The sequence below is a fragment of the Mytilus edulis genome, chromosome 12, assembly GCF_963676685.1.
Source record: "Mytilus edulis chromosome 12, xbMytEdul2.2, whole genome shotgun sequence".
Taxonomy (NCBI): domain Eukaryota; kingdom Metazoa; phylum Mollusca; class Bivalvia; order Mytilida; family Mytilidae; genus Mytilus; species Mytilus edulis.
The window spans coordinates 63,945,466-63,960,364 of NC_092355.1; the positions used below are offsets into that span (position 1 = coordinate 63,945,466).

At 31.6% G+C, this 14,899-nt stretch overlaps 2 protein-coding genes across 2 annotated transcripts; one reads left to right on the forward strand and one right to left on the reverse strand.

Annotated features, from left to right (window-relative positions):
- Positions 1–5,522: 5,522 nt before the first annotated feature.
- On the reverse strand, positions 5,523–13,276 carry LOC139497936 (vitelline membrane outer layer protein 1 homolog). Its single transcript, XM_071286185.1, has 4 exons — positions 12,807–13,276; positions 11,193–11,293; positions 10,425–10,613; positions 5,523–7,793 (listed from the first exon to the last, which is right to left on the reverse strand). The coding sequence occupies exons 1-4, from the start codon at positions 13,123–13,125 to the stop codon at positions 7,551–7,553; spliced, it is 852 nt and encodes a 283-aa protein (XP_071142286.1). The 5' UTR covers positions 13,126–13,276; the 3' UTR covers positions 5,523–7,550.
- A 1,193-nt stretch (positions 13,277–14,469) lies between these two features.
- On the forward strand, positions 14,470–14,880 carry LOC139497760 (putative nuclease HARBI1). The gene has a single exon (XM_071285996.1). It carries the CDS (start codon positions 14,470–14,472, stop codon positions 14,878–14,880), a length of 411 nt encoding a protein of 136 aa, XP_071142097.1.
- Positions 14,881–14,899: the final 19 nt, after the last annotated feature.

A 14,899-nucleotide genomic window follows, 5' to 3' on the forward strand; every position in this document is an offset into this window, starting at 1 on the left:
GTTTTTTTACAACAAATCCTGCACGTGAACAATACTTTAGGAAGGACTATATATGCAGGTACTGCTAAAACACGTTTTGCGGTTATAGATAAACCTGGGAATAAGTCATATCACATGGAAGTTTCCGGATAAACATATAATTCACGTTGTGAATATATATTATTTTGCTAAGAATTACTAAGGATATTTCAAGGGGAACTAAAGTGAGACGAATTGTAAAAAGAATTTTGAATATCTAAAGATTGATTAAAGGCTATCGAGTATTCGAGTACTTAAAGTTGCTCGAGTACTCGACCTTCCGAGCGAGTAGTCGAGTACTCGGGTACTCATTGCCATCCCTGGTATTTACCAAGCATTTTCTTTCCTTTTGTAATTAACGGCCTTTTTAAGAGAACAAATCAATCATTGAATGGTCACACAACGTTTTGTATTCTCTAATCCATTAATAGTTAATACTTATAAACTATAAACTACTTGACTATATTTGAAAAAGTTACTGAACATAACTTAAGTACACCAGTTATTTAATTAATAACTTGTTAAATAGCATAGAAACAATAAAGGTAATGTCACAATTTTAATTTCCAAATGATGATAACAACTAAATCTTTAATTAAAACTGAACATCACAGATATAAAGATAGTGGTATCTCCCAGATTCCAAAGTTAATTTACAAAATAAATATGCATTTATTGAAACGAATTATCAAATTGCTTTAAATAACTAGTTTGCTTATTTGTAACAAAAAACCAAAAACTCTGGAAACCCCCAAGCTTGCTTATATTACTGATACATTATTTATATGATATATAAACAAACATGAATTTACCGTGATTCTATACGGTATTTTTGAAAAGGAGAAATTTCAAATACAGAAGTCCATGGTGATTCGTGAATATAGTTTTGGATTTACGAATAATAAGATATAGGAAGATGTGGTTGTTTACATGTAGAAATGAAAACAATGTCAGCTGAAAAATAATCATAACTGATGTTCGCGTCATAATACACTTTAAATGTGGCCGTAAATTTTCTTGTTTGAAATGTATTCTTATGCCTTTTAAATACTAGTTTTCAGTATAGTTTTTTCCAAATACATAACACATAGAAACGAAGATAATTACTAGTAGTAAGTTTTCAAATAAAAAATATATAAAATCTAGGCTTTTTCTTTGACATGTTTATATTTGACACACATTGACCACTGGATTAGACTTAACCAATATCAATGTGGGTAATATTAAATAATAAACTCATCATAGACACCAGGACCACATTTTGATAAATACGCCAGACGCGCGTTTCGTCTTCAAAAGACTCATCAGTGACGCTCGAATCTAAAAAAATTAAAAAAGAACAAATAAAGTACAAAGTTGAAGAGCATTGAGATCCAAAATTCCTAAAAGTGTTGCCAAATACAGCTAAGGTACATTGTAATCTATGCCTGAGGTAGAAAAGCCTTATTATTTCAAAAAAATAAAAATTTTGTATACAGTTAATTTATAAATAAAACAATATCAATGATAATTCATGTCAGCACAAAAAGTTCTGACTACTGAGCTTTTGATACCCACGGGGAAATAAATCTCCATCAGCAGTGGCATCGACCCAGTATACATTGTTCCGATTTAAGGTTATGCTGTCAATTGATGATTAAACAGAAGATGTTTAATTTTTATTTAGTTTATTTAGTGTATAAAAAACATTTCTTACATAGCATATATACACTATGTATATCGGAAGATATCATCCATGCCCTTTGTGAAGTTTGTATTTATACTAAGAATGTCAATGAATAATCGAGTATTGGAGTACACTCGGTAGAATCGAGTATTGGAGTACACTCGGTAGAACCGAGTATCGAATACCAAAAACGATACTGGACACTTTCTTGTTAGAATATTGCTTTCTTCTTTATGTAACACTAGAACACACCCGTGATATCGCGGGTCCGTGACTGAATTAAAGTATATAACTATATGCGCAAGCCTTATTTTAATATTAGTATTGTCATCTGATAAAGTCATGCCGATTATAAGATACACAGTTTTCTCTGCTTTCAAATCTTTCTGTTTGAACCCGTCGAACTGGAACTTATCAATTATTGGTAATATTAATTATTTGGAAAACAAAAAGTCCTGGAATGGAGTATTTTCTAATCAACAGCATTGTCCTATATTAGTTTTAAATAAAGTTAAATTCTTTGATTCGACAGTTTACGTCATGCCCGTAAAACAGCGTCATGCCCGCTAACAAATTGAAAACTGTACCTATACGCCTTATTTTTAGTCCATATTTTTAGTATTCGTATTGTTATCTTAGAAAGTCTTACTGATTAAAATACTACAATAGGTAACAATTTGACAATTTAGTAGTGTCAACCCTGTGATAATGACCCGTGTTTATAGCATATTAATCCTGAATACACCGTTTGGTGGTGCGCCTGTCAGATGCGGAACGTACAGATAAGGTAATAGGTAACATGTGAATATACTATTGGTATCGGTATCGGACTCGACCCGGAACTTCTTAATTATTGGCAATATTAATTACGTGGAAAACAAAAGGGCCTGGAATGGTGTAATTCTTAATCTACACTTTAGTACTATATAAGTTATATATATAAAGTCGAATTATTTGATCCATCGTTTTTACGTGATGACGGCTGACAAATTGGACCTCGTTTTTTAGTATTAAAGATTGATCTTCCTGAGAACCTATTTCGGAAAATTAAAAAAGGAATCAATGATTAATCATACAAGTTAAACACATACAACTTGTTTCAATATACATAACCCTTTTAGGCTAACACTTTACACTACAAATATGTTAGACATTGCGACAAATCAGTACCGTCAGATAAACTATGTTCGGTGGCAAGACAATAATTGACAAAGTTGCAAACCCGATTACCCCTAAATGAAATAAATTTTATCGACCCTCAGTGCAAAGTTAAACTTCTAATTCTGACGCCTTTGTAAATCTTTAATCTGTTTTCTTAACGATTACCAAATACATGTGTTTGACATATATTTTCCTTGTTATAATTTTAGAAAAGGTGTTTATCAAATAAATTTGATAAGATTAATATTTTTTACTTAATTAGTACTAAACATTTAGGTTGACATAGTTAGTAATTATTGTGTATCGTATACTGATGAGTCTTATGCAGACGAAACGCGCGTTTGGCGTACTAAATATGACTGATGAGTCTTATGTAGACGAAACGCTCGTCTGGCGTACTAAATCATAATCCTGGTACCTTTGATAACTATGTCATTCTTTGCCTAATATACTTTTGTTGATAATGTTTCGTTCGTTTAAAAATACACCACATAATGTTTAATACGTTTTTTTTGCGTTTCTGTGTTGTAGATATATTCCCTAACGCGAATTCGAATATAGGCCTAACTCGATAGAATCATTCGATTAGTAATTGTTCACAAAGTTGAATCCCTTATTTATAATAACAATTATGACAATTTAATGTTATCCTGATTTATAGTAATTTCTCGCAATTTGATTGGCTGATATTGTCCAAATAAATTTCAGTACAATTTTTTATTAGGTCAATTGGAATTATTTCCCTTGTACCATTGACTTAATAAAAAAAAAAGAAATTTGGAGTTGCTTCCCTTTTGTTTTTTTTACGTCTGCAAAATGACGATTGGAAACTTTAAACATTTTAGACAGACGACGGACGAAAGAATGATTGACCAACGGCTTAAGATAAATGCAGCAAACACAATAAGGTCAAACAAAAAGGCCGGGAACACCCTCAAGGAATATTTGAGACAATCAGAACTGGATATAAGATTAGAGTAATACGATGAAGTTCGTCTGAATGAAATATTGGGGCAGTTTTATATCAATGCAAGAAAACCAGACGGTAACCACTACAAGATTTCGTCACTTGATCATTAGATATGGGTTGAAAAAATAATTGAGGCCATCCCCTTACAACAAAACATTTGGCATCATAAAGGACACTGCATTTATCGATGCAAATGTAAATTTCAAAGCAGCGATTTCAGAACTGAAAAGAATAGGTCATAGATGATCAATATTAAACAAAACCAAAATTAAGATATGTCAGCTATACATGTATTTTGGATTCCAACTTGTCATAAATTTAACATATTGATATGAAAAACCGATAGATTTTATATATATATATCAGGTTAAATTTGTTACACAGTGTGCTGATAAATTCCTGTATTAGGACAATTGCAAACTGTGTAACTAATATTATCATCCTTACCAACGTTAAGTGTCAATAATTTAATTTTGTTTTTTATCAGCCCATACACATAATTTAGTTATGTGACCGTGACGTCATCAACGCTTTTTATGGTTTACTCCGGTTTAAAACGGATTTTAGAATTAAATTATAGGAAATAACTACTATTTTTTCTGTCTATTCCAAATAACATAAAAATGTGGTGCACACGGTAAAATAACCCACTACGTGGGTTATTCAGTGTGGACCACATTTTTTATGTTATTTCTTCATAGACAGACAAAATATTACAGTCATTCCATAAAGAAAACTATATCAAATTCACTATAATTATGATCACATCGTCACTACAAATAAACTCATCAAAGATACCAGGACTAAATTTTGTACAAATTACTGCAAGACCAGGAACTCTTTCCACGTGACACTTTTCTTTAATATGAAAAATACTAACTGTAATACCTTATTATAATAATATGAGATATGTTTTTCCTGTTACGGAAGAGTTTGGATCTGGATTACGAATACTGTGTTCATAATGTTGTTGTCGTGTAACTTTTTGGTACACATTCGTACGCCTTAAAACAGCAGTATCCGTAAACAGAATAAGGAAAGGGTAATGGACAAGCGCAAATGTGAGAAACACATTTTCAGTTCATTAGAATATTTCCTTTTCTATTGGTATTGTAGACGATCACGTGTTGGTATTACTATGGTTACTCGAGCTCAATTTTGTTATTTTCATTTGATTGTTTTTTTGTTAACATTATCATAAATATTTGAAGTTGAGGTTATAACATTATTTTGATTATCATCTATTTACTTTCAAGCCGTATGAAAGTACTATGAATTATGTTAACCCTTTCGCAGTTTCAGAGATCATCATGTTTTGTAGGGTCTGTATTTCAACCCAATTTTATTTGTATGTCTTTTTTAACATTTTAATTTCTGCACTAAAAAACAATACTTATACTTTTCTGAATAAATGAATATGTTTGATATTCGTCGATGTCAAAAACAAAGTAACGACATAAAAAACAAGAGAAATGGAGAAGCCGATATGTTGTTGTTCCAAAGTAAACAGACGTGTAATTATGTCATTATATGAAAAATCCTAATCTCTTAAAGAGGGGATTCGAAGTTACAGACTCTATTAAAGAGCTTGCATCCTGACAGAATTACAATTAAAAAAAAAACCACGAAGAAGCAAGTATATCTTAATAAGACACAACTAAGGAAACACAAACACTCTCACTGACTACAGAAACACATACACACGTAGATGGTTAATTTTGTTTTATTAATATAATTCTATTTGCAAATTACACTATATAAGTTAAGCAATAACACAAAATATAAAACAAACCTAACACGAAAGTAAAAAAATAAAAGTTTAAACATAAAACAATTAAAACATATGCAAGATACATTGTCAAGGACATTGACCTTATGTTCCAAACTCTAAAGATTGCTTTATGAAGTCACCAACTGCTGACAACGGTTTAGATTCAAGATTTTAAGTTGTTTTAGACTGTAAAGCGCTTGGACATTTTATTCAGGTTTTATATTATCGGTTTTTTAAAACAAATGCTTCCTTGAGGTTAAGATCAGTCAACAATCTAGACAAAAATGGAAGTCTTCGTCAAGTTTATTACAATATCAACATAGCTTTTGATTTTTGGGTATATTTCTTTTCAAATAGACTTAGAAATAAAATGTTGGTGTACGTGTATGGCACATTACTTAGATAAAAACATTTGCAAAGAATGTTGCCGTTAGTTTGTTTACAGTTTAGATTGCGTGAGTCCAAATGTCTGTTTTTGACAGAACCGTCACCAGGAACGGTCGTTTTATAAGTCTACTTTTAATCTATCATTGACATCAAATAATATGTTATGGTGAAGTTGTGGGGTACACAGTGCGGAATGAAAAAACAATGTCACTACAATACATAAAATACACTGCTGGGTGGGATTGAATATAAGATACGGGTGCCTTGTCTTTGTCAAGCTTGCACTTAAAAACAAAAATTGTAGAATTTGTCTTTGTTTCAAATAAAGCAACTTGCATAAGTAGCTGTATATCCTGTCCAGTACTTTAGACAAAATGTAACATAACATGTCATTGCATATAGGAAAATAACCATCACATAAGTAGACCAATATAGTGTTCATCCCTTTTCTAGAAACACCAAATATAATAATATTGGTGCTTTGAAACACATATTTCGAAGAAAATAAATTTCTAATAGAATATGTCTTTGAAACTCAATCAAATCATAATTCATTTTTGTAATACCTCACTGAAATTTTAACAAATGACAGAACACATAGAAGCAAATGTGCATGTGCAGTTTCCCATTATAAGTGTAATACCACCCTTGATTAATCCCTATTAGCCTTTGTTAAATTTGCAGTTTAAAAAAACTGTGTTGAATTTATGTTTATTTCAAATACTGGAATACTTGGCATGAGCAAAGTTTTATTCGGTCCAGTACTATAGAAAAAATTGCACACGACATTTTATTGCATATAAGACAATAGCAATTACTTTAAATTATCCAATCAAACTTTCACCAAACTTTTACCCTGTGTGCAAGCTGTAGTTATCATGTAGCCGCAAGTTTTCAAAATATTCTATAGAAGCACAAATAAAAAAATGGCGCTTAGAAAAACCAAAGACATATGTTTATGACTCACAAAAGTGTATTGCAATGAAATGCAGGATTAATTTCTGACAAATTCAAGGGAATATATATGTTTTCGACCCTTTTACATATGCAACCGAGTGTGACGTATTACTATTCCGAAGAATAACACCTACAAATGGTTAAGTGCAAAAGATTACGGTCATGTCTATAATTTTGAAGAAAAAAAAAACCGTGTCAAATTTAGAAAAAAAGTAAGATCACACAAATACTGAAACTCCGAGGAAAATCTAGTCGGAAAGTCACTACGCACATGGCAAAATCAAATGGCAAAACACTTGACAAATGAAAAGGAAGTGAATATCTGCTTCTAATTCCACTAACATTTAGAACAACGAATAAAGTACATTAAACATTTTGCTGCATAAAAAAATATAAGTGATTACTGACTTATACACAATCCTTTTGAGTTTTAAGTTAAATAATTTGAAATGTTATCGTTCCATATTCTGAACTTACATAGTTAAACTAATTCTAAGAGTTCAATTGTCATTGTTGTAGCGCTAAGGGACATTGTTCGAAACAGTAGTGAAATACATATTTTAAGTTGGAGAAAAAAGACTTCAATTATTGTACATTTTTCTACAATGACTGTTGTATCTTTATTCACAACAGAAGAATTTAACATCGTTCAGAGCAGTATTGTCTAGTTGTCCTTGGTAAGCTTCAATTTTGGTCTGTAAACCACATATGGCACTGTTCACCGCACAAGAGTCGCTCCATTCCCCATAAGTGCCATATCGTCCAATTCCAGGAGGATAGCTAAGGTCAACGACATCAAATTCATCTTTGAAATATCGGCATCTGAATCTGAGGTAATTTGCACCAGTACTATCATAACTAGCCTATCAAACAAAAGAGATTTCATACCAGTTAGAATTAATTTATTGAAATCGGAGCATCTGTAAATTATTTTCTCCTTAACCGTTGGTCAAAAGGTTGTGTACTGTAATGTTCGCTACCTTCGCGATTGAAAATGAACGCGAATATAAATTGACGTTGATATGTAACACTTGGATCTTTCTTGATTAAGCCATTTTCAGTACATTTTCAATCGCCGCGTCATGGTCCAAAACAAAACATGTTATCATATCAACCTAAAATGTTCGCGAACATATGTCGATTTACAGAAGTTGACAGTGCCATGACTTTTGATATAGATTTCCAAAACTTTGAAGATTGGAAACGATATTAGTGCATTGCATAAGTTTTGGTGTTTCCTTTTTAAGAAGGTACAAGAATTAAGGTTTGGAATCGAAATATATAGAAATTTTAGGATGTTAAAATTAAATGAACCTTAATCAAATAGGCAAATGTTTAAGTCTTATTTACGTGGAATCTGAAAACATGTATCTTATATACTATTAATGTGTAAAAAAGTAAACTCATACTTAAAAGCAAAACAACAAGAATACAGAAATCATATGAAAATCCAAAACCGGAAGTCTTTCATCACATGGCACATCCAAAACCTCAAACAGATGAAACGATTGGAAAACAATTTTTATATTTCCGATTTGCTTTTTGACATGTCTCGGTATGTTGTACAAACAACATTAATATATTTATTTTTGATATTTCTTTAATGATTTCGGTTGGATAATCTGTTAAGTCTTACCGTTTGTTGTTCAAATAATTATAAAATTTTACTTCCATAACATCTTTATCAAGAAAATTGTTTGGACGAGTATTGTGAAAATAATTGTATAACGTTCGATCATGCATGTTAGTTACGTAAGTGCGTCACTGTTTGTGATATCCTTTAGTATCTATCGTTGATGGACTATGTTCGATGTTGTTCTGTGCTTTGCATGTTGTGTCGACTATGCTATTATTTGATTAAGCATTTCACTTTGATGATTATTCCTGCGTGTGTTTGTGCTGTATTTCCGCCACTAAGAGTTGTCATTTGAGCAATATTTTGAACATTGTCATAACGCGGGAGGTTTGGCTACCCTTTACACCAGGTTTTACCCACCATTGTTGTCTTGAAATGTCCTGTTGCAAGTCATTTGTCATAAAATAATTCGTGTCCTTGTATGTTACCGTTTGCTTTTTGTTGTACTTCAGTGTTCCTGTCGTTCCCTTGTTTTCCTTGTATAGTTGATGTGTTTACCTCGGTTTTAGTTTGTTACCCAGATTTTTTTCTCTCGCTCGATTTATGACTTTTGAACTAGTGTTGCCTCTATTTGGCATGTTTGGTACAGACATTTCCTTATCGAAAAAGTTCATCTTTGGATACTTTTAAATGTCGGTTGAAAACATTGTATTTCGAAAATTATTTTGAACTTTTTTGACTTTTTTCTTGTGTATCACAGTGTATATTTTCAATTTTTGGTATATTACATACATATTGTATTTTTGTATTTTATATGTCATTTATGTACAACGCCATACATTATATATTGTATATGTAGAAATAGGCGTTTAATTAAGTTTTCGTGTTTCATGTTTCATCTGTAAGTCCGATACGTTGCAACTTTTAAAATAGAACTGCATTAATGTGTTCCCTAAAAAACCAGGTTCAATCCACCATTTTCTACATTTGAAAATGCCTACACCAGGAATATGACAGTTGTTGTTCATGCGTTTGATGTGTTTAATCATTCTATTTTGCCGTCTGATTAGGGACCTTCTGTTTAAGTTTTCATCGGAGTTCAGTATTTTTGAGGTATTTACATTTTCATACAAATAACTTACATAAACAAAGAGGCAATTCCAAAAACACACTGTTTTAAAAATCGCCTGTATTTATGTTTTGAAATTTAATAATAAATAAATTAGTAAACAAAAATAACGGAACAACATAATAACAAAAAAAAAGAATTGCACGTGTGCACATGAGCCAGCCTTGTAAAAAGACCGTCCGGTCAGTTAGACTCAAATGAAACTATAAAAGAAATGACGATGAGCAAATTTTTGACTACGTAATATAACAATATGCAGCTGTGCTTGCAACTTTCCACCAAAATTCAAATGAATTGGATGTAAAATTGTTTAAATTTGTCTGAGTGAAGACGGACACAAAGTACTGATATAAGAACGGCCTTACTATATGGACTTAATGACCACACAAACATAATAATGTCACACAGTATTGTTCCACTGTCACTATTCCGAAAATCACCCATACAGAAACATCATAAAATATATGTTTATATATACAAGTAAGAAGACAAAAATAAATACATGGAAAACTAATCTGAATGGCTAAACATTGGAAAATTTAAGGACAATGCATATATGTTCTCCAAAATATCTTTTTTTTCTTCAAAATCGATGTCCATGCCAACGTTTTGTTGGGGAATATAGATTTTTTAGTGTATTATTCCTAAATAAATACTTTTAATAGCTTTATGCGATAAAATCTGCATCTTAGTTTTAGATCTTATTCTGTATGGTCATACTTGTAAGAGTTGTAAGCGATGTAATATTTCTATGAATATCTATATAATTTTAAGATATAACCAGCTTACACTGTATGGATGTACTTGTAGAGAATAGGCGGTGAGGAATGTTTTTGGTGGACAAAGTGCTTCCCCTGTCCAGTATCCCCATACCTGCTGACCAGAACTAGCTGTGTCACCACAACGTTCACCCCCTCTATTTCCGCAAATGATTTCTATAGCATTCAGTTCTGACCTATCCTCATGGTATCCTTCGATCTGTCAATGAAATGCACAAATTATATGAACAAATACAAACATGCTTTAGACTATATTCTGATTTAACGGATTTTTCTTATATTCAATCATATTTTTGACACCTTGTGATTAAGTATTTTCAACAATAGACCTTGTTAGCCTACCAAGTGCCCATTCAAATTGCAAATTTTAAGGTATTTCAAAGAGTAAAACAGATGAGTTATTTAAATGACTAAACACTTGTATGCAGTGTTTATGTAAGAAATACACGACTAGTAATGCTTTTAATTTAATAGCCCTGCTAAAATTGGTATACGTAAATCGATAATCACTAAAGTACCTTGCGATACTAAATGCATGCAGCAATCAACACTTGCTTATTGCATGGACGATCATTCATTCTTATCTTTGTCTCATACAATATCCAACCTTAGATGATCTGATGTTAATTTGGCTTATATTTTCTGCTTATATAGTTTGATTTATTTCTCTCTTTCATTTGAACGAAAAATATAATAAATATTTGGCTTGATATGAGTATTTAAACAATCTTTTCTTCCGTTTTAAGAGATTAAACAGTTATAATAGAAATATACACACTTTCATTCTGAAACCAATAGCATAATGACCTATTGTGCAAAATTCTGCAGATTTCCAAGCACCAAAAGCTCCACCATTTGTAACAGATAATGTCTGAGTTACTGAAACAACAAACATATAGATAAAGACTACCACACTATAACACTATAGCTGAGTACTATTATCTAGATGGTTAAAAAATTATGTTCTATGTCTTAGTACGTGACAAAGCAATTCATTTTCTTTTATGGCTCATTATCAAAAGTGCAATTTATGTTTTTATTTATATTTTGTGAGTATTCATTAAAATAGTAATGAGCGAACCGAATTTCTTAACAATTCCGATGTTAGTCGTGCATTGTGGAAAGTTGTCTCGTTGGCAATTTAACCACATCTTCTTTTTTATATTGTATTTCATATACAATTATTTCGTCTGATTCGGTGACCTGTGTCCGTCCATGAAAAGATGTACACGTTAACATTTAAACTTCAAGCTAGAAAAGCGTTTAAGTACACTAGGTACACTTTTCACATTAAATTTTTCTCAGGTAATTGTTTCTATTTTTAATTTTATAATTAGCAAAGAAAGAAAAAAAAAAGGTAAAGCCTTCAATATTAGGTAAAAATCTCATTTCGATGTAATTCAAACCCCCGTGAATATGCACGAGAAATTGGTAACATCTAGCTTGTTTGATACTTGTTTAAAACTGAAAAATGGACATACAGCTGAAATCAATACCATTGACGATGCCAAGAACACATTGAGTTAGTGTCTATTTAAGATAAGTTTTTTTTCAATTACACTGTATTCAGAAAAACGTAAATCAGCGAGCTTTATCTGATTGATTGTGTCACATTTTGTCATCTAGTGCCTGTTATAGTTACAAAATTAAAACAACACGTTAAATAATATCATGCTTTTCTGGATTAACCTTTATCAGGAACGCTCAAAGTCAAACATTTAAAATTAGATGAATGTATAAGTACCAAAACAGTTGAAGAGCTATATGACAAACACACCTAAAGGTAATAGCAAAATGCATCTTAGGTCAACTTGGTAACTATGTGGTTAAAGCTTTGCTAATAGATAAAGTCAGTCAGTTGAAGTAGTTATCATCATTGATTTTGAACTGTGGTGATACTGGTTGCTTTTTTTTATTGACAATCATATCTTTATTTTTTTATTTACCATATTTTTTTAATTACACCACTACACATAACAGTCCCGTTGACTGATGCATAAAAGATAATGATACACGTGTTTACTATCGTTTTGTTTTCTGCTCATGACACGTAATATCGGGTTGTATCAATAATTTGGGAAATACAATTCACAACAATAATATTTTATAGGCAACAACATCAAAAGTAACTTTATTACAGTTTGTGTAATAGTTTTGTTCTCCTCTTTTAACACAATGTCAAATGGTAACAAGAATCAAAGCATTTTTATGATTAATGAGAAAGTGTAATGAAAAAATTAACAATGGAAATATTTTGTAATTCTTTGTGCATAGCAGTGGTCATACTAAAATAAAAATAAAATATTCATCAATGAAAAAAATTAGAGGATCCTAGAGAGTACGAACATTTTTTCGTTTTACGAAATGACTAATAAGCACAGGTTTGACTTACCGCCATGTGTACTACTGGGATGTATGAGGTTTGAGCCAAATACAGAGTCAAAACCCGTATGACAGCACCCGGACTGATCGAGTTTACATTTTTGAGTCGAGGTTATATACGTAATCTCACAACATCTGTCACCTAGTAGTGCACAGAATGCTGTACATTGAGTTTTAGACATTCTGCCTATAGTTGTCAGATCAACTGAAAGAATTTTCTTGTTCTTCTCTACTATGAAATCTTCTTTTCTCGAATGAAAAATTCCAACAGCAATATCCGCATTTTGAAAAAAGAAGCCATAGATCAAACCGATAACATATACTTCCATGTCTGAAACAATGAAAAACTCTAAATGAATTAATAAGTTTACAAGTTTACAACCAAATATTTAACATTTTAAGTCATTTGATATCTGCTGTTCTTTTTGCGTCTTTTGTCCAATTCAATTTGCTTTTAACCACGATACCTGTCATTTCATTAAATATGTATGCAAGCAATTATTTTTATAGTACATTGCTTTCCATGCACTATACAATGCTATACATGAATGACTTTTTATTGTAGATAAATTATGAAAGTGAGCTCTCCATAACTACACTGATGAGGTTTACAATCCCCAGGGGCATATATTATCTAATGAATACAACAATGTAATGGTTTTCTTTTAAAACCCCCGTGTTGTTCCCAATGAGCCAGATCGTATTGACAGACAGATATTGATATGTGCAGATGAGGTTAGTCTGAAATAAAACATTATAAAAAATGGAGTTGCATGGTTAAAAAACAGTTGATTGGTTGACTTCTGTAATACAAAAACACTTATAGTAATAAAAATATGTTTGTTGAAATAGTCATGTCAAGAATGTTTGATAATTATAATGAAAAGAAAACCATTGTTATTTTATCTTCTTCCAGACGCGGAAATGGCGTAACAAGTTGAGAACATATAATATGTTTTAGCAGGGTTATGTTGTTGATAACTACTGCAAACTGTTGATGCCTTTTTGTGAGAGAAGCGCCGTTACAAAATATAAATGTAGGAATGATCCTTTTGAGCTTGAAACTGGGAGGTATGAACATTTGCCGCTTGAAGAGTGATGTTGTTTTAATTGTTTCAATACTGTTTAAGATGACTATCATGTCATTTTACAATGTCCTGTTTATAATGATCTTAGGCAAGTTATTTTTACTGATGAGCATTTTAAAAATTTAACAGAATGTCAGAAAATGTATTTTTTTTTCGAATTAAGATATTATAAGATTCTTAGTCAAACCTGTAATTTTATTCAACAAAAACGCCTAGAAGTTTTATATTGTCAATATTAATTGAAATTATGTTGCATTATTTTACCTTCATGTTTTATATTCATCATGTACATACATGATTATCGTCTCTCATTAATCTGTACAGATTGGCTTATTCATACAAAATATATTGTGTAATTTTAAACATCAGGGGCCGGTTGTTCAACTTGTCGTTAGCACTGACGCTCCGTTAAATTTGGCTAATGTATCGTTAAAATTTAACGTCTCGTTAAATTTAACGTCTCGTTAATCATGTTGTTCATCTCATAGTTAGTTTTAACGCTCCGTTATAATGTTTTTAACTTGAGTGAAATTTAACGATGGTAGGTAGCAGCGTTAAACCATTTAACCAAGGTATAATTAGAAAATGGCTGCTTTGTTAATGCCACCACTAAGACCTAGAAAGGACAGAGTTTTTAGAGGAACCTTTTCACATTTAACAAATTTAAATGACGATGAACTTAGAAGGAGGTATAGATTTGGCAAGGACCCGATTGCTTACCTTTGCAATTTTCTACAAGACAGACTCAGAAGTTCAACTAATAAAGCAACAGCACTGACCGTTGAACAGCAAGTATGTATTGCACTGCGTTTCTACGCATCCGGCTCATTCTTGCAAGTTATCGGAGATACATTGGGGTATGACAAAGGAACAGTTTCTCGTGTTGTAAGTGATGTGACAGATGCATTGATTGACATTAAGGACGATTTTGTGAGTTTGGCCTACAGATGTGAATCCGATCAACAGGATAAAATGTGGGTTTTACAGGCAAAGTAACTTTCCGAATGTTTTGGGG

Coding starts and splice junctions, on each gene's coding strand:
- LOC139497936 (XM_071286185.1), bottom strand. CDS start 13,125: ATGGAAGTATATGTTATCGGTTTGATCTATGGCTTCTTTTTTCAAAAT. Junction 11,294..12,806: donor TCCCAGTAGTACACATGGCG/GTAAGTCAAACC, acceptor TTGTTGTTTCAG/TAACTCAGACATTATCTGTT. Junction 7,794..10,424: donor TACAAGTACATCCATACAGT/GTAAGCTGGTTA, acceptor TTTGTTTGATAG/GCTAGTTATGATAGTACTGG.
- LOC139497760 (XM_071285996.1), top strand. CDS start 14,470: ATGGCTGCTTTGTTAATGCCACCACTAAGACCTAGAAAGGACAGAGTT.